Source organism: Macrotis lagotis, chromosome X, assembly GCF_037893015.1.
Source record: "Macrotis lagotis isolate mMagLag1 chromosome X, bilby.v1.9.chrom.fasta, whole genome shotgun sequence".
NCBI classification, from domain to species: Eukaryota; Metazoa; Chordata; class Mammalia; order Peramelemorphia; family Peramelidae; genus Macrotis; species Macrotis lagotis.
Window position 1 is genome coordinate 223,844,113 of NC_133666.1, and position 26,935 is coordinate 223,871,047.

The 26,935-nt window shown below is 37.3% G+C and overlaps 1 protein-coding gene across 1 annotated transcript in view; it reads left to right on the plus strand.

The window, feature by feature from the left end:
- LOC141503000 (adhesion G-protein coupled receptor V1-like) overlaps positions 1-26,935 on the plus strand; it is a 178,664-nt gene that overhangs the window by 139,600 nt on the left and 12,129 nt on the right. The window contains exon 3 of the mRNA XM_074208063.1: positions 8,992-9,149. Within this exon, the coding sequence (XP_074064164.1) occupies positions 8,992-9,149 (158 nt within the window). The remainder of the gene's footprint in view (positions 1-8,991; positions 9,150-26,935) is intronic.

A 26,935-nucleotide genomic window follows, 5' to 3' on the forward strand; every position in this document is an offset into this window, starting at 1 on the left:
TGAGCATTGTGTAATTGTAATGTTCAAGTTTGACTTTTGAGGGAAGAGTTGAGAAAATATGCCTCTCTCCCCTTTCTTTGCAGATGTTGAAGATGACAGGTATAGGATAGAGCAATTATTACCACATTTCATAGGTTCAATGTGTTGGTTTGTTTTCCTCCAGTAATTTTTTGTTAAAAAATTAAAATTAATTTTGTTAAAAAATTAAAATTTGGGGAGTAGGCTGGGCTGTAGAATAAACTGAAATGTGAGTGTAGTTAAACTACTGTGATGATAGGATTTTTAAAATGAAAAATCTATGCATGAACAGAATAAGGAAGAAGCACCAAGAGAGATCCACAGCAGTCACTATTACTTAGGTAAATAGTATTCCTGCAAACTTAATAAGATCATCTTTTGAAATAAAAAGAAATATTAAAAACAGAAGCATTCTATTGAGTTTTATTTATACCTGACAAGCAACTTCATAATGAATAATATCTGTATTCTTCAATCACCATGGTCAACATTAAGACAGACAATCTGTCCTTTTTATCCTGGTCACAGGATAAACTTGATCATTAGAATGGTCAGTCAACTTTTAAAAAAAAAACATCCAGATCAAATAGGTATATTGCTGAAATGTGCAAGTAAAGAGAAAATTATGTTAAATATACTTGATAAATAATCCTTCACAAAGCTGCCCTAGTTGAAGTAGCATGAAGTATAGCCTGGACCGTATCCCATGTTAATTCAGATAACAGTTCTAAACACAAATGTCTTGTAAATTCATTTTGGATCTAAGGGAAGCTACTGAAATCCCTTTCTACTCCTAGAGACTATGATTATGTGACTTCCTTTCAAAAAAGATTATAGAGCAAAAGTTTATCATAATCAATTACTGTTCCTCAAAAACATTGACCAAGTATTTCTTCATATGGATAACAAACACTAAACTAGAAAATTATAGTTATGGTTTTATTATTGGATTTGTTTCCAACTAACTCAATGATCCTGGGCTAGTCACTAGAACTCTTTAAGCTTCCTTTGTCCCATTTATTAAGTTTCAAAATTACATACTTGATCTGCCCAACTCTAAGTGTTGAGGGTAAAAGATGAAACAAGCATTTATTAGGTGCCTATGATATACCAAATACTGTGCTTGGAAATTCAGTAAGCTCTCTTCTAGACACAATCTAATAAAAAAGTTTTCATTATTTCCAGCTCTTGGGAAGCATGCAAAAATAAATATAATGAGAAATGGAAAGAGGTAAAGGACTGTTGTCTCTATAGAATTCAGAAGAGTGAAAATGTGCATCTTAGTTTGAGCATCAGGGAAGCTTGATGAAGCTTAACATCTGATGCAAGATTTCAATAGGTAAGAATAAGAAGAGAAAATATTCTAGGCATAGAAGATTTCACAAGAGAGTCACTTAGGTAATAAAGCACAAGATGTGTCTATGAAACAATAAGGAGGCCAGTGGTACAGTGAAGGGAGTCTTGGACTTTAAGTCTGGAAGGCATGAGTTCAAATCTTGCCTCAGACACTTCTTAGTTATATGACCCTAGGTAAATCAATTAAGCACTATACTCATCTATAAATTGGGGCTAATAATACCACCTAGATTGTGAGCCTATGTTGCTAGGAAAGTAGAAAAAGGATCTACTTATCCATATATAAGAATCCCTACAGGCATCATTTTGTCTTAGTTTTTAAAATAAGATGTCTCTTTTATTGTGTTTTTATTTGTTAAATATTTCCCAATTACATTTTAATCTGGTTTGGGCCACTTTCAGGAGTGTTGTGGGATAAAAGTGGACCAAGGGCAATGGGTTTCACACATTTGTCCTAGATAGTAATAGGGAAATTAAGAGGAAGGAAGGGTTTAGAGGTAAGAGATCTGTTTTAGACATGTTGAATTAAAGATATCTATTAAATGTCTAATTATAAATGCCCAGAAAGCTTTTGAAGAGTCAAGACTGGAGGACAAAAAAGAGATAAGTAATATACAGATTACTTTGAGAATCATCTGCATAGAGATGGTTATCAAATCCTTGGATACTGATGAAATCACCAAATGAAATAACATAGCAGAAGAAGAGAAGAAGATCCAGGACAAAATCTGCAGTTAGAACTTGTGATTTGGATGAGGATCCAGCAAGGAGACTGAGAAGTAGTCATCACACAGGAGAGCAGTGTCACCAAAACCAGGGAAGGAAGGAACATTGAGAGGGAGGATAGCCAATAATATCAGAAATGCAGAGAGGTCAAAAAGGTAGGTGGAGCATTGAGAAAATGTCACAAGATTTAGCAATTAAGACATCTTTGGGAACTAGCCAGATTTGTTTCAGTTAAATTTTAATTGAATAATTCAGCAAAATCAATTTCAGTTAAAATGAGAGAAGAAGCCAAACCACATCCTATCAGTTCCTCCATTAGAAGGGGGACCTCTGTGAGGGTAGGACTGTTTTTGCTTTCTTTGTATTCCCAATACTTTGTACAGTGTCTGCCTCATAGTAGGTGTTTAACAAATGCTTTTGACTAACTCATATTGGTTTGTTTCTCGTTAATTAATTTGAAACAAAACATGCTCAGAGTCCTAAGGTGTGAAGTCAAGGATCATTAGTGATTGAAAGATGGTTGGAGAAAAAGTAAAAATCAAAAGAAAAATAACATTGTCTGCCTGTGACTCAATGTAGAAGTTCTAGAGATGTTCTGAAGAGAAATTAGCGAGGATTAGAAACTATTAGTGAAGGGAAAACTTACATATGAAAATGAGGAAAAGAGCAAAAGTTAGTCATGTTCAAAAAAAGAGCCAAAAAGGGTTTTTATTTAGCAGGGGAAAAACAATAACTGGAAACTACAGTAGATACTTTGAAGCTAGATGGACTGGTAATTACTAGTACCACACTTTATTTTTTTCTCTTTGAAAATCAGTTCCACATGGGCTTTCTCTATTCTTATGGTATCTAGGCTCTTCTTAAGAAATACTGCCAGCGAGTTCATTTTGACTACGCCCTTAGCACTCTTCTGTGCATAGTATTTGGTCTGCTCAATTTCTTAACAGCATATTCAGTTTTTCCAAGAATTTTGTTCCCAACCCCATTTCAAAACCTGTTCTGACATTTCCTAAATGTGTTCAACATTTCCTAACTCTATACCCCAGCTAACCCCTAGACCCACTTCTTAAATTACTGCTGTGCTGTCATTTACCCAAGCAAGGTAGCCCTATGCTAGGACTGCTTAGTCTCACCCTTGAAACACAGTGCAGGGCTCTTCTCAGTTAACCTCTGTTTAGACATGAGCAATTTTGATGATTCCTATTGGAAAGCCTTTCTAAGAGCTGTTGGTCAGAAAGTCAGATTAGTGGATGGTCAAAGTAAGAAGTTTTCAAATGATTCTTTAAGTTGATGTGGTATGATTTAAGAGAGGCTAAAACAAATCTGATCTATTTCAAAATTCTTCCCCCCCCCCCCCCGCATTGGTCTGCCATGAACTCTACAAGTTAAAGTCTGTGATAGTTTTAAAAGTGATAAAATTGTCACTTACTAGATATCTTTTTAACCCTCTGCCATTTACACATCAGGATAGATTACTTTATTTGAATGGGTCCTTCCTATGTGTCTTTCGGACAGTAAGGTCTAAGAGATTTCCTGTCTCTGATCCTTTAAGTAGAATGGAGAGACATTATTAGATTGCCTTATGTCACCCAGGTTCTCTCCTATGAAAACAGAAGCCCAAAGATTAGTTAAGTTTTACCTTCAATTAATATAATCTGTACTAAATGGAATCTGATGTTGGAGTTCTTATCATTGTTCATTCTATATGGAATTTTGCTGTGTATGGGGGTGGGGGGTAACCAATTTCAATCCTGAAGTCCTGCTTTGTTCTTCCACCCCACACACACACTAATCACAGTGACCATTCTTAAGGTTTCCATGGGAAGCCCCTAGGTTCTGAAGGGTCCCAGTCTCAGGTGCCTTTATTCCATTCTCTCTGCCTCAATTCTTCAGTACTCTTAAGAACTGCTGACCTTCATGTTTTACTGTCTCATTCTCTGTTTTCTCCACCAAACCACATGCCTGAACTACTTGCAGCCTCTACTTCTCTTTCTGTACTTCTGCACTTATAGAACTCAGGCCAGTTTAAAAACATCCCAGAACTGCATGTACCAGCCCTCTTCCTATTTCTTGATACCCCTGACCAGTCAATGAAGAATGCAGTCAGAACAGCTAACTTAATATACCACTAACCATGTGCCAAGCCCTGGAAAACATTATCTCATTTGATCCTCACAGCAGCCATAAGAGGGAGGTGTTAGTCTTATTCTCATATTTAATATGAGGTAATTGAGGCAAATGAGTTAAATGACTTTTTCAGAGTCAACAGCTAATAAGTGGCTGAGGTCAAATTTGAACTGAGGGCTTCCTGCCTCCAGATCCAGAACTCTATCCACTGTGCCACCCAGCTACCTTTTGAAAATCTTTCCATAATAGTCAACAAAGAACTTTGTGAAGACCTAGAAAATAACCTTTACTGACTGAGATGGAAGTTGGGGAAGAACAGGGAATGCTTTGTGGTATAATGAATTCAACTTCCAAAAATGGCAAAGATTTCAGTAAGTGAGGCTTTCAAGACCCAGAAAACAGTATGAATAAAGGCAGAAAAGCAAGGGAACTGTGTTCAGAGAATAGGATTGGGTGGGGGGATGTAGAGATGGCTGAGGCAGAGGAATATAGTTTAGATAGAATCTTAAATTCTGATTCTAGCATGGAAGAAAGTGGTATGAGTTGGGATTGGAGGCTCAGTTGTATACCATTGTAAAGGACTTGGGATATCATGTAGAAGAGTTTGACCATTAAGTGGCAGGTAAAAGAGATGCTGAAAATTTTTGAGGAAGGAAGTAATATGACCAAACCTTTGATTAATGAACATTCTTCTGTCAGGGCTCTCTAGGCTGGCTTAAAGTGGGAAAGAATGAAGGTAGGACTAACTATTAAAAAATGTTTATAGCAGTCCAGGTACTGAAGAAAATGTAGTGAGAATGAGACAGGTAGGAAGAATGTTGTGGAGGAGATTAGGAAAGAGCAGGTAGACAGCAGGAGGGAGAGTGAAGGGGAGGGATTTCTAATGTTAGTGGGTTAGCCTAAAGTGTCATGTCAAAAAATTTAGAGAGGTTAGAGAAGGCTAGACACTAAGAAGAGACAGTAATTGTTTTGTTTTTTGTTATTGTTTTTAATTCTCTTATTTGTAGCATTTTATTTTCCCCCAGTTTCAATGTAAAACAATTTTCAATATTCATTTTTAAACCTTTGAGTTCTAAACTCTTTCCCTTCTTCCCCCCCATTGATAAAGCAAGTAGTTTGACAGGGGTTATAATTGTATAGTCATACAAAACATTTCCATAATGGTAATGCTATGAAAGAAAACATAGAGCCCCCCCCCAAAAAAAAAGAAACCTCAAAAAAAAAAGTAAAAGAGGTATGCTTTAGTCTGTATTCAAACACCATCATCCTCTCTCTCTGGAGATGGATTACATTCTTTTTTTTTTTTTTTTTTTTTTTTTTTGCAAGACAATGGGCTTAAGTGGCTTGCCCAAGGCCACACAGCTAGGTAATCATTAAGTGTATGAGGCTGGATTTGAACTCAGGTACTCCTGACTCCAGGGCCAGTGCTCTATCCACTATGCCACCTAGCTGCCCCTGGATTGCATACTTTAGAATAAGTCCTTCAGGGGACGGCTAGGTGGCGCAGTGGATAAAACACTGGCCCTGGAGTCAGGAGTACCTGAGTTCAATCCAGCCTCATACACTTAATGATTACCTAGCTGTGTGGCCTTGGGCAAGCCACTTAACCCCGTTTGCCTTGCAAAAACCTAAAAAAAGTTAAGTCCTTCAGAGTTGTCTTGGGTCATAGTATTGATGAAAAAAACTAAATCATTCACATCTTAACATCCTACAATATTACTGTTTCTTTGTACACAGTACATTTGACTTTGTATCAGCTCATGTAAATCTTTCTAAGTTTTCCTGACAACATCATTTCTTATATAGCAGAATACATTCATTATAATCAGATCTCATAATTTGTTTAGCCATTTCCCACAATGGGCATCTCCTCAATTTCTAGTTCCTTGCTACCCGAAAAGAGCATCTATAAATATCCTTGTACATATATGTCCTTTTCCTTTTGTGTTTTTCACATGTTTGGGAATACAGACCTAGTAATGGCACTACTAAAGACCAATAACTGTTTTGAGAAGGTCTCTTGGGGACACAGTAGAATGTCAACATCTTTCCTGGTGGAAACTGTTTCATTTTTTACCTTGGTGCATTGGTGCATACATATACATTGGTATGCTACCTTAAACACAAGAGATTGTTTTACATGTTTATTGAATTGAAGAGAGAAGTTCCAGTAGAAACCAGATCACAAGGAACCAAATAAAGAGTGGTTAAGTCAGGGCATTGAGCCAACACATCTTTTTGAAGAAGATTAGTGGTGAGAAAAATAATATAAAGAGACAATGAATTGGATGGAAAGGATTTAAAGGTTGTCAGAAGGCTTTTAATGGAATCATGTTTGTAGGTAGATGAGGGAGAGCAATGTAAGAGGAAAATATGGAAGATTGCAGTGCCCTCGAATATTTCCACCTTAAAGAGTCAGAGAAATTTGCAGCATCAGAGGAGACTTGTAATCTTTTCATTTGGATAAAATGTGAACAAAAAAGTAGGCATTCACTATTGAGCTTTCATTTTGAAATTTCAAGTTAATGTGAACTACTATTATGGACTGATTCTATACTTTCTGAATAAGATTTAAATTTCTTCAGTTGTGCATTTATTGTGATTGAAAATATTTTCCTGAAACTTAGAAGAATGGGAGATTCAGAATGGGGATAATGGAGCCATAATCGTTTTGGCTTTTTTTAATCTTCTCTCTGAGAAATACAGGGCTGTGTCTGGGAATGCATCATTGTCAAAAAGTCTAAAGTTTTAGGGAGATTTACTGAGTCCAACAGAGTTCAGCTCCCCAACAAGCCCTATATCCTGCTTCCTACTCCAGGACCAACTTTACAGGATTGACTCTCCAAATCTGCACTTTGTGTTCACTTCACCTCCCCCCCCCAAAAAAAAACAACCCCAAAACAAACAAACAAACAAAAAAGAGACAAAGAATTCTGGCCTTGTTTATACATATTTGGAACCTGATTTAGACCCTATGACCCTTCCATCCTGGTGATTCCCTTTTTTTGTTCAGTCCCTATTTAAAGAATAAGACACTATTAGACTGTGAACTCTGTGAGGGCAAAGACTTTCCCTCCCCAAACACCTAATAATAAGTTCAAAACAACATGGATGCTTAACAAATATTTATGTATTCAAATTTTTAATTTAATTGAAAAAATTCCCTCTGCTCCTCTTATATATTACATTATATTCTATTATATTGTATTTAAATATAGTTTACAGCTTAAATTTTAAGGCTTGCTCTGGTTTATGAGTGAATCTTAACTGTTTGGTGGCTGTTGGTTGATTTTATAGCATTTCATCTTGCCAAGACATGACAGATTGACTAAGCATTTAATTCAACCAACACAATTCTTCCTCTGTTATCTGTATGACTATGTCAACATCTGAATTCAAATCTCTTTTAAGATTTTTCAAGAGTGGGACTATATCTCACTATTCTTCCCTCACAATGGCCTCAGATGTCTTTTAGAATAACAGCAAAGCCTGTTAAAGCCAATATACACATACACAGGAGATCAAAGGTACCTCTATTTTTAGTTCTGTGATGTCCAGGTTCAAGGGCACTTGTGTTTGCCTATGTTATTGACTTTGGGGCCCATTAACTGGAAGTCCCAGATACTAAACACATTGTTGAGTTTGAGGGAGCTTTTAGGCATGGGGTCACCAAATTCCATTCTCAAACTTAAGACATTTGTTGAAGACCCATCTCTTTAAAGATGAAGATCACAGAGCTTAGATGTCTCCTTGAATGAGATAAGGACTACCAGTGTCCAGAGCATGAAAAACATGCAAAACATGAAAATAGAAATTGTCAAGGATCCCCACACTGTAAACATGCATCACTTATCAACAAGCATTTCCCAGTGTTGCTATATGTATGTGAAAGCCTTACAGTAACTTTCCTTTTGAAAAAAATTATGCAACTTCCTTGGGAAAAGGTATGCATTGTAATACATGTATTCCAGTGTCTGTTTAGATGCTGAAAATATGTAAATATAAAGATCATTTTCAGCCTTTGATAGAATCATTTTGGTATATTCCTGGTGGATCTAACATTCTTTGGATGTAATTCAATTGCCTTTGACTATTTCCATATTTCCAAGTAGTCTTGGACAACATTATTCAGACAGAGAGGAAATCAAGTATCTTACAAGTATTTTATTAGAATTTCAAAGTTTCTAAGTGTTAGAAAATTGCGAAACTACCATAACACTGATAAATCACTGATCATACTTACTCTATTTCTAACCTAGGAGAGAGAGAGAGAGAGAGAGAGAGAGAGAGAGAGAGAGAGAGAGAGAGACAGACAGAGAGACAGAGAGAGAGAGAGAGAGAGAGAGAGAGAGTGTTCAAAAAATCTGGTCTCAGACCCTTAATAATTACCTAGCCATGTGGCCTTGGGCAAGCCACTTAACCCCATTGCCTTGCAAAAACCTAAAAAAACCTGATTTACTTCAAGGGATAATAATGGCAAATGTGGATGTATATCATCTTAGAATGGCATACCCATCATTTCAGTTCATAAAATTATAAAAATCTTACATCATGAAAGAGGTTTCTAGATATTTTTTTACTCATAATTTTTACTTAAGTCAAACTCCAGTTCAAGTAGAGAAATCTACCTATGTAATAGTCTCAAATTAAGTAGAAAGTAGATAATTAATGCACCATTTTAGAGGATATATCATATTTGTTTTCAATTATTACTTTTCTGAGTACTGAATTAAAGAAAATGTCTCTGATTCTTCTCTCTTTCAGATGCTTTATCCCAAATGTCTATGCAGCTCTCTTCACTGCTGTTCTCATTCCCTTGATGTGTCTTGTGGTAGTGTTTGTGGTCTTCATCCATGCCTACCAAGTGAAGCCTCAGTGGAAAGCTTATGATGATATCTTCAGAGGAAGAACAAATGCAGCAGGTATGAGATGGTAAAATTGGAGCAGAGCTTAACAATCAAAAAGAATGCTAGAATAAATTGTTATGTACCCTTTTTCATCATAACAGGAATTGTAATATTAACTCATTAGTCCTAGAAGCTAGCTCAGGCACTGAACCGTAGACCAAGAAATGGGTTTCTCATTTTCCTTCCTCAAAGTTGCAGGAATCCTTTCTCAATTTCCTAAGCTTGCAAATAGATGGGATCTTACAATAACTGTTTTTTCAGGCATTGGATAATAGTGTGCCAACTCTGAGATTTTCAAGGAAGCAATGCTCAGTCTTGAGGAGACCCTCTCACTAGTTATTTAGAGACCTATGCCCTATCAACAGTACTTGGCTTCTGATCAATATGGCAGAATAGCCAGCCAGGGGGATAATATGTCTACCATATTTTTGTCTCAGAAGATAACATTTGAGACTTTCCAACTCCATTATTTCTAGACTTTGTATGGAAGCACTTGCCTGTCCTTTCTATTGCTTGTAGGTTTCTTTTGGTTTCTTGCTGATTTCTCTGCTATAGTGTCCTTGGACTATATCATTCAAACAATGTTTCAGGTATCAATGCTTAAGTAAAATGCCAAGGAACAGATTCATCTGGTGGAGTTCCTTATAATCAAACACAGAAACTCTTCTATGATCTGTGAAATCTTTTCATTCCTCTCAGATTTCAAAATCTTCAGTGTCAGATAAACTCCCCAAAATGTCCTTGAGTAGTATCTTGCATTTGGAGAGCTGATTTTGCTGACAGATGTGCTAAACCATATGTAATCAGACAGTTTCATAAATGACTACACATGTCTGGATGCTTAAGAACTCAAGTTTTTCCAGCCTAAATTGGCATTCATTTTAGTTCATTTTTTCCTTGCTGAATCATCCTTAGCACAGGTTTTATGATCTGATTCATTTTTGGTTAGATTAGCCTCCCTTTGAATTCTCTCAACCAGGCACAGGAATAACAACACACACCTACACACTTAAAAATAGCTCAGGGAAGGGTCAGGGTGTGGTTGGCTGGACAGGCGGTGAGAATCTTTGGCCTCTTGATGTGAATGCCCAAGCAACAGTGGAGAAGGAGGTCAGAAATTTCAAGTTCTCTATTCTGTTATTTTGTACTTGTAAAGATCACAGGATGTACTTTATTTTTCTGTATTCTCTTATGTTGTAATCATTGTTTTATGCTATAGAATGTAAGTTCCTTGAGGACAGGGATTTAAAAAAAATTTAATATAAATCTAGAGCTTAGAAAGGTATTTGACACTTTGTGGGCACTTTATGAATACTTATTTGTTGTGGAAGGTAAAGCATGAAAGGAGAAGGGACAAATGCAGATTATAGGAAAGACCTGGGTATTTTTAGCCTTTAGAGAAGAAGACTGGAGGGGGCATGAGAGCTGTCTTTTAATGCATTTAAAGAGATTTCATATGGAAGAAGGATTAAAGGGGTTCTTTTTGGTCCCAGAGGATGGAAGCAGGAGCATTTATCAATGGTTAAGTAAAATGCCAAGGAATGGAATCATTCCTTGGCATTTCTTATAATCAAACACAGCAACTCTTTATGTTGCTTCAAGGAACTTCAAGGAGACCAATTTAGGCTTGATGTCAGAAAAAAAGTCCTTACAATTAGAGTTGTCCATCAGTATAGTGTCCCACCTCCAAAAGTGTTGAGGCACGAGATGGCATGGCCACTCATTAAAGGGATTCTAGTGATGACTCCTCTTATGTTTCAGTTGAATTGAGTGCTCACCTTCAAGCTCCCAGAGGCTTTGATTCTTTGTAGGGTGACCTTGGCTATCTTCTTTACTAATCTTTTGACTCAAAAGCCAACCTCAGACCCCAGAGAAGACAGAGAAAAGACAGAGGAATAGGTTCCCCCCAGAGAGAGAGAGAGAGAGAGAGAGAGAGAGAGAGAGAGAGAGAAGCTCAATAATTTGGTAAGACTTGCATTTAGTTCTTTTTGTGGCTGTATCTTAAACGGGGGTTCCAGCAGTGATAATACTTACATATCATTATGACCAAGACTAATATTTAAAACTCAAAAGACCAGAACTATCTCATGCCTTTTTTTTTGTACCCTCACAGTATAGCACTGTGCCTGTCACATGCTAGGCATTTAATAAGTGTTTATTGATTGATTGATTATGTGACTTCATGTGGGCAGAAAACAGGATATATCTTAAGAAGGGACTTTTTGAGGGGTGGCTAGGTGGCGCAGTGGATAAAGCACTGGCCCTGGAGTCAGGAGTACCTGGGTTCAAATCCGGTCTCAGACACTTAATAGTTACCTAGCTGTGTGGCCTTGGGTAAGCCACTTAACCCCATTTGCCTTGCAAAAACCTTAAAAAAAAAAAGGACTTTTGGGGGTTATAGTATAATTGTTGCAAATTAGGTAGAAGCAGGGTGGCCTACTGAAAAGTGTGTTGGCCTCAAAATCAAAATTTATAATAAATTAAAATTAAGCAAACATTTATTAAATATCTATAGATTTGATAACAGCTAGTCTAAGGGCAGTCAAATGGCTCAGTGGAGTGCTGAATGCTGAGCCTGGAGTCAGCAAGACCCATCTTCCTGAGTTCAAATGTGACCTGAGATACTTTTAAGTTGTGTGACCCTGGATTAGTCACTTCACTTTTTTGCCTTAGAATCCTCATTTGTAAAATGAACTGGAGAGGGAAGTGGTTAACTACTCCAATGTCCTTACAAGTGTTGAATATATGACAAATAACTCAACAACAACAAAAAACTAGACCCTCATTACTTCTCATCTGAACTATTGCAATAACTTTCTCCTAGCCCGTAGGCTTATGTACCCCTAGTCTCAATTTCATTTCATACCCACTGTAATTCTATATTCCATGTGTACAGATGTTATCTGCCTCACTCCTACTCAAAATACATTAATTATTATTGCTTACCAAATAAAGTTCAAACTCCTGTGCCTGCCTTTAAAGGCTTTCCAGTTTCCAGCCTTTGCAACTATATATTTCAATCTGTTCACTTTTACCTACAATGTACAAAGTATCTCTTTCATATGCATATTCTATTCTTTTCTGTATCCAGTTTTTTGAAGACAATATTTCCCATACCTTGAATACCCTTTCCTGGTCATTTCTTCCTTTTTTTGAAGTCTCCTTCTCCCATAATGTTCATTATAAATGCTACTTCCTTCATGCCATACCCAATCATCAATAATCCCCCTTGGATACCTTATAGCATTTTGTATATCCTACACATATGTATTCATGTTTTGATACTACCCTCCCTAATTATAAGCTCTTTGAGGTCAGAGGTAGTTCCTTATTTTTGTATTTTCCTGACTAACTGCCAGGTAGCAACTATGCTAGCAGACTACTTTACAAATAATTGATATTGAGGGGTAGCTAGGTGGCGTGGTGGATAGAGCACCGGCCCTGGAGTCAGGAGTACCTGAATTCAAATCTGGCCTCAGACACTTAATAATTACCTAATTGTGTGGCCTTGGAAAAGCCACTTAATCCCACTTCCTTGCAAAAAAAAGGGAAAAAAAAGCTAAAAAAATTGATATTGAATAAATATTTGTCTAATAATACAAAATTGGTCTAAAATATGGTACTCCCTGAACAATAACTTACACAGATATATGAAAGATCTGTGATTTCATCAATATGGGGCAACACCTCATAACTCATCTATTACTTAATAGATAAGTCCCAATCTCCAAAGTGGTGGTTTTCAAAGAGTGTGTCATAAGTTTTGAATAAGTATGGTAGGAAATATCTCCATTTTCTGTCTCCTGCCACCAGCTGCAGTTTTCTTCAAGCCTGTTCTTCCTGACTTGGCACTGGGGAGGTCAGAGGGGCGACTTTCTCAATGACAGCTCTGCCCAGGAAGGTGCTTCTGTAAATCCAGTGAAAATCCTGGGGGAAAGCTTTTTTAAAGAGGGGGATGAGCTGAAGAGATTGGGAATGAGAAGGAGAAACAGAGGAATCACTAAGACCAGTCTCCCAAGAACCTTTCTTTATTGCCAAATTCAAGTTTCAGTATTTTTAATGTTTTTTTAAAGTTTATCATGGTAATGAACACTGTGCCATATATCAAAAAAAGTTTAAGAACTACTAAGACAAAAATTAAACAATTTGCCCCTGTTCCCAGAACTAGTAAGTGCCAGAGGTGGGACTGGAACCCAGGACTTGCCAACTCTACCCCCAGTACTCTATGTAACATACCATACAACCTCTAAGCACCTGATTTATTACCAAGATATAAAGTGCAACCAAGGGCCATGATACCTCAGTTAACAATCTTCTGAGAGAAGTTTTGGTTGTGTTTTTAAATAATAAGATTGGCTATAAGGAAATAATATAATTCCCATAAATCATAAAGAAGAGGCATTGTACCTTTATACTAAGCTGTAGATATGGATGTGCCTAACTGCAGAACAAAAGTATCTCCCTTATTCAGTTTCTATTTGTCCGTGTTAGGTGAATGTAAACAGGGTTAGCCCTAGGCAAAAAGAATGGCAAAGTTTGACTTTGGCATTTCCAGTCAGCTTTTCTGCACCCGTTTCCAGCTCCCCTGCCTTTGTGATGACCATTATCCACCTGCTCTACAACAACAGGAAAGGATCCAATATCATTCAACTTTCCTTGTCATATGAATCACATTGGTCAGTCTCTTCCCACCCAAAGGAATTCCCCTCTTCTAGGCAAGATGAAACAAGGGGCCTGCTATGCCTATGTTGCACTGCTGCAGGAAGTAGAACACAAATTGAAGAACAGATTAAAAGAAAGCAGGGAGGAAGGGAAGAAGGAATGAACAAACAAGGGAAACCAATGTGTATTAAGCACTGACATGCTAGCACATTACACATATAATCCCATTTAATCCTCTTTAGGGGATAGGTATTATTGTTATCCCCATTTTACAGGTGAAGAGACTAAAACAGAAAGAGGTTAAATGTTTTGCCCAGAATCCTAGAGCTGGTAAGTATCTGAGGTCAGATTTGAAATTGGATCTTCTTGACTTCAGATTCATAACTTTGTCTACAAGAAGACAGGAAATGCCCCTCCATCTTCCAGGACCTGGAATCCTTCATGCCTTAAAACAGGTTTACCTTCTTCCATTTTTTTCCTTTTCTGCTTGAAGGTTCAAGACCTTTTTTTTAAAACCAACTTTAACCCTCCCCTGCTTCATCCTTGAGAGTTTTAAATGCAAATTTAAAATTTTATGGACACACATGAAATTATTTAATTTTTCATTTAAAATTTACTTCCTATCCTCAATTTCTTTTAAGGTATCCCCATATCTCAAAGGTGATGTATAAATTCTGATGAAGAAGTATATTCTTACAATCCATTTCTTTTAATAATAGAGGCTCACTCTACAAGGCTAAGCAAATTTAAGGTTAACTGAATTTAAAACAAATTTATCCATCATTATAATAATATGTGGCCTGATATCCATAAGAACAATTCAAGTTCAACATAACATTTAACATCCAAATGGGAATCTACCCTTCAGGAAAACTTCAATCAGATGCTTACAAGTTTTGACCTTAGTGGGTGGCTAAGTGGTGCAGTGAATAGAGCCCTGGCCCTGGAGTCAGGAATACCTGAGTTCAAATCCAGCCTCAGATACTTAATAATAATTAACCTAGCTGTGTGACCTTGGACAAGTCACTTAACTCCATTGCCTTACAAAAACCAAAAATAAAAAAGAACAAGTCTTGGCCTTAAGTTATAGTCATCTGTTTGAAAGGTTGTTATTATTATAGATATAAATCATGTTTACTTCCTTGGACAATCTGAACCGCCTTAGTGGAATGAACATTGCATTATGAAAAGCAAAATGTCCTGGACTAAGGAAATTATAGTTCTACTGCACTCAACTCTATTTAGGCACCATCTGGAATACTGAGTTCATTTAGAGTCACCATGTTTTAAGAGGACACTGATACACTGAGAGTGCCGAGAAGGTGGCTAGTATATCAAAGAGTTTTGGATCAGTTGGAGGAAATGGGAATGTTTAGGTTAGAAGAGAGAAGTGATAGCTATTTTTAAAACTTAAACAGCTCTCATCAAGAGGAATGATCAGACATCTGCTTGGCCTCAAAGAGCAGAATTTGGAACATTGCATAGGAGTTGAAAAGAGACATGTTTCAGTTTGATATAAGGAAAAACTTCTAAACAATTAACAGGCATTCAAGAGTGAAATGGACTGCCCTACCTTGGAAGGTAGTAGGATTTCATCTCTAGAGGCCATTAAACAAAGGCCAAATGTCATAGAAGGAATTCTTATTCAGGAATGGGCTGAACTCTTAAGTTCTCTTCCAGTTCTGAAATGCTGCAATTCATTGCTTAACTTGAAGGAATAATGGGTGTTTTCCAAACATTTTAAATTAAACCATGTTAAGAGTGTGTTGGTTTTTTCATTTTTAAAATCATTTTTCCTACTGCAAAACATGGGAAGAAAAGGTCAACTAGTGACATAACATGGTATAATAGATAGATGACTGACTTTAAAGTCAGGAATACCTGAATTCAAGCCTGACTCAAGGCATTCACACTAGCTATGTGTCCCTGGACAAGTCACTAAACTTCTTATTCAATCTTTTACCTCTCTATTGCAAATGAGTTGTTGGTCTACGTCTTTGAAGGGACCTTCCAAACAAGGAATTCCCTGAACCAGTGAAATTATAGGTCTATACACATTGGTGTCTAAATTGTTCATTTCCAATGATAATGACTCATTTACTAATAATGCCATAGGCAGAAGAGTAGTTATCTATAACCTTTACTCACACAAAGTCGGTATTTGAAGACTCCCAATACTCACTGATAAGAAACAAGGAGTGTTGGGGGCATCTAGGTGGTGCAGTGGATAGAGCACTAGCCCCGGAGATAGGAGGACCTGAGTTCAAATCTAGACTCAGACATTTAATAATTAACTAGCTTTGTGACCTTGAGCAAATCACTTAACCTCATTGCCTTGCCCCCCCCAAAGAAAAAGAGAAAGAAAGAAATCAAGAAGCAAGGAGTGTTTCATTATTTCTGAATAAGTTTTTCTCCAAGTAGAGCTTTCTTCCATAAAATGATAGTCATCACAAAATGGTACAGTTGTAAAACTAAAAATTCTGGCTCCTATGACCCTGTATTGTATTGTTCAATCATTTTTCAACCATGTCTGACTCTTTGTGACCCTATTTGAGATTTTCTTGGGAAAAATATTAAATTGGTTTGCCACTTTCTTTTCCAGCTCATTATACAGATGAAGAAACTGTAGCAAAGAAGGTAAAATGACTTGCTCAGGTTCACATGACTAGGAAGTGTCTCAGGCCAGATTTGATCCCAGGAAGATGAATCTTCCCAACTCTAGGCCCTATACCACCTAGTTAGCCTAATAGAGATAGTAGTCTGGCTTTACAGAATTAATTGCTCTCACATGATAAGACCTTCCTCTAAAGTCCTCTTCTATTTAAGATGGGTTGATTTTTTTTTCCTCAGTTCAATGAACTTGATGTTTAATGTGAATGATTCATAATGAAGGTATGTTCCTTAAACCAAATTTCAATGTTTCAAATAGAATTTTGAATAAAGCCTATAATTTTAGGGTTTGGTTTTGATCTCTGGCAATGATAAGCTTGTGTCTACATTTAGGCTCATTAGAATTTACTGGTTCCTTTCTGATTCATAAGCTTGTTCTTATGTGAAGATTGATTCATGAATCAGGAAAACAAGATTCATTTGAATAAAAAGTGGAAGTAGATGACTAAAATATTTTTCATATAAAGATCCTTCACATTAGTTCTTATTTGTTTAATATGAATTTAAGGGAACTTTGTTCCAACTACAAATGCTCAACATGGATTTTAGATATCTCTTAAAATGAGCCATGGAATGGTTACAACAGAATCTACTAGTAGAATTCTTTAATAACAGCCAGCATTTCCGGCTTCTATTTCCAACCATTCCTAGAATAAAAATCATGACATATGTATATATATATATATGGAAAAGATAGCTCTATTTTTTAAAGTCTCTCCATTTTGTCATCATTAAAGATGAATAGCACCTAGTTCCTTTAGATATTGTCAAAATTAATGAAAATACATTGTAAAGGGTTATGATAAATGCAACAAAATATTAATCATTATCTTGTCTCTAATTTTGATTTGGCTAAACATGTCTGTACTGACCTTTCTTCAGATCAATTAGAATCCAAAGCAACTCAAAAATTCAAAAGAATAAAAGAAAGGACAACTAAGAAATATATCTCATTTGGATTTTGAAATCTTTAGTTTTATTCACTTGATAAAAGCATGATTGTTTTCTAAAGAAAAATGCTCAGACAGTTAAAGTGATTTTCCTCACCCAAATAAGACAGAGGATAAGGTGAAACTAATTGAATGTCATCTTACCTAATAACAGTAAGTGCTTGAATAAGATCCAGAGTGACCAACATAACATGTTTCACGTGTCCTTGTCAGAATTTCCTTGTTTGCAGACTACTCACATGTTTCTATTGCTGAAAATAAAATAAAAACTTTGCTTACAGATTTCATGGGGCAGCTAGGTAGTGTAGTGGATAGAACATTGGACCTAGAGTGAGGAAGACATGAATTCAAATATGACCTCAGACTTTTAGCTGTGTGACCCTAGGCAAATTTCTTAACATGCTTTGTCTGTAAAATGAACTGAAGAAGGAAATGGCTAGCCACTTAAGTATTTTTACCAAGAAAATCCCAAATGGGGTCATGAAGAGTCTGACATGACCAAAAATGACTGAACAGTAACAATAGATGTAGGGATAGCTCTGTGAGACAAAAAAACAATCTTTTCTACTTGAGGGTGAAAAATACCATATATACAAGTGTGTGTCAACTTGAGAGGTTGCTAATGTTCCTACTTCTATAAACCCAAAATTCTTGAAGTTGCAGTATGATTACCAACTAGGACATAATTTTGTTTATACATTCTCTCCTACTGAAGTATAAGTCTCCAGCCTTTGAATTTGAAAACTTCATAATACCATGTATTCATAGGTTTCCTTAAATATTTAATGTTTCTGAAAACAGCACTGGTTCAAATAAGAAATTCATAAACCTAAAATACTTATAATAAGATTGTCAATTTTTACTACTCCTAGCTAAGACTCCATAACATATATAAAACCTTAAGGATCCTCAGAAGCAATTCAAGCAGGGAACTGACTACAGGGAAATCAGTATGCTTGAAGAAGAAGACCAATGGACACAGATCAGAAAAAGAGAGGGCCACATCTCCTGCACCAATTAGTCATGGGATTGGGCTCATGAATAATTCGTTGTACTTTTAGCCTAGGTGAGATAGGAAGAGTCATTGTCAAAAAAAAGAATGGAAAAAGGAGAAAGAGAAGGAGGAAGAGAAAGAAAAGAGGGGGAAAGGAGGAGGAAGAAGATTACTGATAATAGCATTCAAAGGTTGAAAAGAGCTCTTTTATAGAATTAAATGTCATTTTTCCAAAATGAGTTTGAAATATCCACTTACAATTTATAGAATCACAAGAGTGGGAAGGTTCTACAGGAATTCCATCTTTCATATTCTAGCTCAAGAATTGTGTTCACTGAGAAGTGAGTTCATAATGTGTTTCTGGAACTAGCTGTTTCCATTATTTTCCATATTTATATCATAAAGCCTTCTGCTACAGGTTGGGGTAGGACTTCCTAAATAGGGTCTATGGACTCTTAAAAATTATATTGAACTCTGTATTTCAGTTTAATGTTTCCTTTATATCCAAATATATATTATTTTATGCATATATAAACATTATTCTGAAAAGAACTCCATAGACTTCACCAGACTGCTAAAAGAGTCCGTGATACAAAATAAGCTTAAGAATCTCTAAATTAAGATAATAGATGGGGTGGCTAGGTGGTGTAGTGGATAAAGCACTGGCCCTGGAATCAGGAGTACCTAGGTTCAAATCCAGTCTCAGACACTTAATAATTACCTAGCTGTGTGGCCTTGGGCAAGCCATTTAACCCTATTGCCTTGAAAAAAAATTTTTTTTAAAAAAATAATAGAGCATTCTAAGTCTTGAAAAGACCTAGAAATGTCAAATAGTCTTCTCTTCTGCCTTTAAGTAGGGCCAACCAAACTCTCATACAAAATGAGAATTATCTTAATTTTTGAAAAACTTAAAATAATCTCTCTTCAGAATTCATTTTTATCATTCCAATGGCCCTTTAAATTCTTTTAACTTTTTCACTACCTTCAGTTGCTACAAAGTATAGACTTCTTAGAGAAGATCAGATGCCACTTTGTGTCTCCCTCAGTTTTTAGCCCTATGCTTTTTGCCATGGTATATACTTAATCAATATTTGTCAAATTGAGCTGAACTGTCAGTGGGATATATTTCATATTTTTATATCATGAAAGTCTTCTGTATCCTTATTGAAATCATCAATAAAAGTTCATATTCTTTACATAACATCAAAAGAACTCTCCTTCCTCATTGAAACTGATTCAATATCCCACAGACATGGTGGTTCAACCAGCTATAATTGCATTACTAAACTGACCTTCAGCAAATGTTTCAACAATTTACCACAGTTTGTCATGAGAGATTTCCATTGAATACATTGCTGAAATCCCAGATATATTTTGACCATGGCTTTTGCCTGATTTGCCAAGCTAAAAATCTTTCCCCAAAAAAGAAAATGAAGTTATTTTGTCATGACTGGTAGGAGAAGTAGTTGGAAACTTTACATCACTACAAATTCTTAATTCCTGGGGAATCATTTTAATCTATTATCTCTATCATGAGAGGCAGCAATCAGAAAGACCTGATTTTATGTCATACCTCATATGTATTGTTTATGTAACTCTGGGAAAGTCCTTTAACTTCTTAGTGCACTAAGTAATTGTGTAAGTCACAGAACAGTGTATCATCAGCATTGGTAGAAGTATCCTCACTGGTTGTTCTCAGTCCTCTTATCAGAGGTTCAGTTTAAGAGATCTCCATCACAAATGAAGCTTACTTAATTATTTGACCAAGATAGTATGAAGTAGGGATATCCTGAACCCTTTATCATAGCACATACCTACTCTGGATAGCTAGAGATATCCTAGAACTATTATTACATAATTTTGTGTAAATGAATTTAATTTTAATTTCTTTTTTAAATGCAAGCACAATAAATGAATGAGAATTGATTAAGCAATTACTGTGAGCCAGATAGTTGTCCTTTTTGTCATCTCTTAGTCTTCTTAGTCTTTGACACTGTGATCATCCTTTTTTCCTGGGTGCCATAAATTTTCAATACATCAGCCTCTCTTGTACCTCTTCCTTCCTTTTTGACTACTTCTTCTGATGCTCTTTTGTTAGCTCTTCATCAAGGTCAAGTGCTAAATGTGGATGTCCTACAAGACTCTGTCCTAGGCCCTCTTCTCTCCTTCTATACTATTTCACAACTGATCACATCAGCTCCCATGGATTTGATTATAATCTCTATGCTGATGGTTCTCAAATCTATTGAGCAGTAGGCTCTCTTCTGACTTCAGATCTCTCATCTCTACCTGCTTATTAGACAATTCAAACTGGATGTTTAGTAGATATTTCAAAACAGAACCCATTTACCTTTCTCCTCAAACCCAACCCTTTACTTAGCTTCCTTAGTAGTGTTGACTGTACCACTAAGCTCACAACTCTAGCTGTCTCTTTCAATTCCTCCCTCTCTCAACCTCCATATCAAATTAGTTGCCAATACAAGTCAATTTTACCTTTATTACATCTTTACTATATGTCCCCTTCTCTCCAGTGACACTCAGGCCCTCATCATCTCATGCCTAGGCTATTGCAATAGTCTACTGATTGTTGTGCCTTTTATCAGTCTCTCCCCACTCCTTTCCCTCCTCCATTCAGCAGTCAGAGTTCTATTCCTGTTACTGGGCAGCTAGGTGGTACAGTGGATAGAACACTAGCCTTGGAAGCAGGAGGACAGAAGTTCAAATCCAGCCTCAGACAGTTGACAATTACCAGTTGTGTGACCTTAGGCAAGTCACTTAAACCCTAATTGTGTCTTATCCAGGGCCATCTCCAGTCATACTAATTCATATCTGGCCACTTGACCCAGATGATTCTGGAGGAGAAAATAAGACTGGTGATTTGGTACAGCATCCCCCTCATCCAGATTCAGTTCATGTGCTTGTCATGATATCACCTCCCTGATGTCATGGTCTTCTTCAAGAGTTAAGGACAAACATCAATCCTGTTATCCCTTCAAAAAACTCCAAAGGAGGGGGGCAGAGCCAAGATGGCGACAGGAATGGATCATGTCTTAGGTGCTCTCTCATAAAACTCATAAGCTAAGGACTCTAACTAAATTTTCGAGAGACAGAACCCACAGAGGGACCCAGTGCAGTAGTTCTCCTACTCAAGGTAATCTGGAAAAGAGCAGAAAGGCTCTGCTCCCGGGGTCGGAGGGGCAGCCCGCCAGAGCGAAAGAACTTCAGCCTCCCGGAGGCAGCCCCAGGGCGCTGGGAGCTGTGGCTCACAGCAGTGGGGGAGTTTCGTGAGCTACACCCCGGGGAGCATGGGGCACAAATTGGAAGAACAGTGGGGACTTCGGCCAGAGTGAGCACGTGAAGCCCAGGCCTCAGGGTACACAGGGAGCAACATGGCCACCCCCAGATCCAGGAAACAGAGAAGCATGCAGAGCTGATAAGCAGGAGCCCCCAGGGCATGAGCCCATTGAACCCAGGGAGGGGAGTGGAGAGAGAGAGACTGCCCAGCTCTGTCCTCTGCCCCTGGAACAGGACTCTGGGGGTCTGACTACATTCAGATCCTGATTGCAGTCTAGGCCCCCCCAAACAGAACAGCAGGGCCCCCCCACCTCAGCTCCATGACAGAGGGGGGCACATATGGTCACTCACAGACCAGGAAGGAGGACAGAGCCTCACACACTGAGACCCTTGTGGGAGTATCCCAAAAGCTCAGGAAGCACCCCCAAAACAGGCTCAGACTGGGAAAATGAGCAAGCAGAGAAAAAAGAGGAACACCATTGAGAAATATTTTGCATATGAGCCCAAGAAGGATCAGAATACTCAGTCTGAAGATGAGGAAGCACAAGCTCTTGCATCTAAAGACTCCAAGAAAAACAGAAATTGGGCTCAGGCTATGACAGAGCTCAAAAAAGACTTTTGAAAATCAAATGAGAGAGTTAGAAGAAAAACTGGGAAAAGAAAGGAGAGAGATGCAGGAAAAGCATGAAAATGAAGTCAGCAGCTTAGTCAAGGAAATCCAAAGAAATGCTGAAGAAAATAGCATGCTAAAAACTAGCTTAGGTCAAATGGATAAAACAGTTCAAAAAGTTATTGAGGAGAAGAATGCTTTAAAAAGCAAAATTGGCCAGATGGAAAAAGAGATAAGAAAACTCCCTGAGGAGAACAAATCCTTCAGACAAAGAATAGAATTCAGGGAGATTGATGAATTTACCAGAAATCAGGAATCAATACTTCAAAACCAAAAAAAAATGAAAAATTAGAAAAAAATGTGAAATATCTCATTGAAAAAATAACTGATGTGGAAAACAGACTTAGGAAAGATAATGTAAAAATTATTGGAATACCTGAAAGTCATGATCAGGAAAAGAGCCTTGACATCATTTTCAAAGAATTACTACAGGGAAATTGCCCTGATATTCTAGAAGCAGAGGGCAAAACAGAAATGGAGAGAATCCACCGATCCCCCTGAGAAAGAGATCCCAAAAAACCAACCCCTAGGAATATTATAGCCAAATTCCAGAACTCCCAAGTCAAAGAAAAAATATTACAAGCAGCCAGAAGGACACAGTTCAAATATCATGGAGCTGCAGTCAGGATCACACAGGACTTAGCAGCAAACTACATTAAAAGCTGGTGAGGCTTGGAATATAATATACCAGAAGGCAAAAGAGCTTAGAATGCAATTGAGAATCAACTACCCAGCAAGGCTGAATGTCCTCTTCCAGGGAAAAGGATGGACTTTCAATGAACCAGGGGAATTTCAAATGTTCCTGTTGGAATGGCCAGAGCTGAACAGAAGGTTTGATCTTCAGATACAGGACTCAGGTGAAGCATAGAGATTGGAGGAGAGGGGGAAAATATGAGGGACTAGATGATGATTAATTACATGTATTCCTGCATAGAAAAATGACACTGATAATACTCATATGAACCTTCTCAGTTAATAGAGCAGGTAGAAGGAGCTTTTATAGATGAAGCACAGGAGAAAGCTGAATTTGAAGATAAAATATGGTGTAAAAATGGAGTCAATAGAAAAAAAGGGAAATGTAATGGGAGAAAGAAAAAGGAGAGGGGGGAATAGGCCAAGATATTTCATATAATAAGATTTTTCTTTATTAGAATGAGCTATTGCAATGATATGGAAGGGGGAAAGGCAAGGGGGAAATGAGGGAATCTTCGCTCTCATCAGAGGTGGCTAGGAGAGGAAACAGCATATATACTCAATGGAGTATAGGCATCTGGAGTAAGAAGGAGGGGGGACAGAGGGAAGGGGGTGATGTGAGTGATGGAGGGGAGGATGGACCATGGTGGGAGAGTGGTCAGATATAACACGTTTTCTTTTTTACTTCTTGCAAGGGGCTGGGATTGGATGGCCTGTCCGGAACCATAGGGCCAGGTGGATGCTGGGCCTAAGGGGTGGTAGGGAGGCTTAGGGCCTCTTGGCCCCAGGACCAGGGATCTGTCTGCTGCACCACTCAGCGACCCTACAGCAGAGTCAGAGTGAAAGGAGAGAGAAAATATAGTACATGGTAGTGGAGAAATACGAAAGGAGGGAGTTGCGATCAGCAATGGCAATGGTGGAAAAATATGGAAGTAACTTTTGCCATGGACTTATCATAAAGGATGTGATCCACCCACGACAGAGTTGTTGGTGTTAGAACAAAGACTAAAGCACATTTTTTATTATTATTATTATTTGGGGGGGGATGCAGGTTAGATGGGACTGGGTGGCCTACCTGGCACCGCATGGCAGGGTGATCCTTGGGTGTCTGAGGCTGGATTTGGACCTGGGTGCTCCTGGTTCAAGGGTCAATGCTCTGTCCGCCACCCAGCCACCCCTACTATTATTACTATTTTATTTTATTTTATTTGGGGTCTTTTTTTTCTTTTTTCTTTTTGGTTTTTGCAGGGCAGTGGGGTTCGGGTGGCTTGCATGTCACACAGCTAGATGATTGTTGGGTGTACAGGGCTGGATGTGGGCTCAGGTGCTCATGGCTCCAGGGCTGATGCTCTGTCCATTGTGCCAACTGGCCATACCTACAATTATTACTATTATTTTTTTAATTTTAATTTTTTTCTCTCCCCTGAGGGGAGGCGTATTTCATTTACTCTTACACAAGAATATTTTATCAATGTAAAAAACCATTATTTGTACAAAATGAGAATAAATATTAAATTAAAAAAACTAAAAAAAAACCCAAAGGCTCTTTATAACTTCCAGAATCAACTATAAACTATACTTTTTGGTGTTCAAAGCCCTCTATGACCTTTTCTCTCACTTTTGAATATTCTTGCACTTATTTCCTTCCATCTACTCTTTGATCCAGTAGTAATGACCTCAGTGCTGTTTCTTGAACAAGTTACTCCATCTTTGGAAAGTTCTCCCTCCTCATTTTCACCTCATGCATTCCCTTGACTTCTTTCGTCTCAGCTAAAATCTCATCTTTTACTTGGTCTTTCCTGATCCTTTTTAATTCACATTCCTTTCTTCTGTTAATTATTTGTCATTTATCTTGTATACAACTAGTTTCTACACAGTTGTGTACATGTTGTCTCCCACAGTCGACTGTGAGCTCCTCATGAGCAGGGACTGTCTTTCTTTTTTGAATTCCCAGCTCTTAATTTCTGACACATTGTATGTGCTTTAATAATGTGTGTTACTGATTGATTAGTCCTTGGAGTTGTAAATATTAAAATAAAAAAGTGACAGTTTTTATCCTCAGTGAACTTACATTTTATAAGGGAAGACAATGCTTATGGGAGAGTAATTATGAAAGGGAGACTCATTCTGGGGAAGATGAAGGCGTTTGGGGAAGGGAGTGATTAATGGGGGTGAACAGATGTAAGGGACTGTTGTATGTGGGAGTACTGTAAACTTTCATAACCTGGTGTCCTCGAGCACCAGAGCCTTGTTTTACTGGTTCATTGTAGAGTGCCACAGGAGTGGGAGTGGACCAGGGACTGGGGAGGATATTTAATCACTTGTATTTAGTTTAATAAATGGAGAGCTTGGAGAACTTTAAGGAGAACTTCTCATCCTTGACATCCTTGTCTCTCTTGCTTCCCACCCCTTCAATGTTCACCTGGGTAAGGATAAACTAGCTGGCAGGAACCTAATACTTCCTGAGCAGCTAGTTGGCAGGAACATAACACAGATACTTAGATGGATAGATAGATGGATAGGCTGCAAAGCTTCAACATGAACCAATTTCTAGGGTTAAGTCACATATTAAGTTACCACTTACATCAGCAATTACCATTACATATTAAGTCATCAATCAACTCTTGGCCTTTAGAATGGAAGTTCCAAGGAAAAATAATTCAATTTCTCCAAGTCCAATGACTTAGAGGAAAAAAAGTGAAGGACAAACAAGCAGGTAAGGATATAGTTGTGGACCCAGAGCAGGAAGGTACATCAGGCATCTTCTAGTTAAGTTGTCTCAGTTTACACATGAGAAAACCAAAGCTTTCAGAAGTTTAGCCACTTGCCCAAGGTTATCCACATATTCTTGGCAAAAATGTCATTCAGTATTGAAATCAGCTAAATAAATATCTCTATCCTCTGCAAGACTGAAGAAAGGAATAGTGTTTTTGTACTAAGTAATAGTAAGGTTTCTTTTTTTCCTTCAGCTCCTATGAAAGAGTTCTACTGAGAATTTGAAATTTTGTGCTGTGCCTCACTTTTTAACTTCATGTTAATTTAAGAACTCCTACTCTTCACATTCTTCTTTAGTCATCCTTGAGCAGACCACAGGATAAGCCACTACTTTATATCCCTAAAAGCTGCCTAAAGTACTTATTTATGTTTGTTTCTTTCACTCAGCTGTACCTTTTTCAGGTAAGTCATCCTTCTAAAATATATATATATATATATATATATATATATATATATATATATATATATATATATATATATATGTATATATATACATATATATATATACATACATACATATATGACCAAATCATAAAATATATATTAGGGCTTTTGGAGCTTTAGGGATTTTAAGGGGATCATTGTCTTGTTTTACTTTAGTTTGGGTTATTTCTAGTTAACATTTTATAGAATTTCACAGGCTAGTATAAAGACCCAACTTGTGATAACTGTTTTATCTCTAAAATTCATTTTCCTGAGGGATTGACTCTTATGATTTGGTGACAGGATGGGGATCATGGTATAATAATGCAGCCTGTGACAATAGCATTTAATTCCAAATTCTAAACTCCCTGTTTCAATAAGATTTTGATTTTGAATGAGTGCTGCATATTTTTCATTGCTTATCTTCTACATTTAGAGTCTCTGCTGATTTTGGCTTTAGTGCTTAGAGGAATACTTTATTACCTTAAAGAAACATTTCAAAGTGTGCATAATCACAAATAACAGTTTATAGTATGACACTTTTAATGAGATGGAGCATCTGGCAAAGTCACAGATTTCTTAAGATGATATTGCTTTACTTATATTGGTAGAGCTAGATGGAATCTTAGAAATCATTTTATAAATTCCCCTCATCTCACAGATGAAAAAT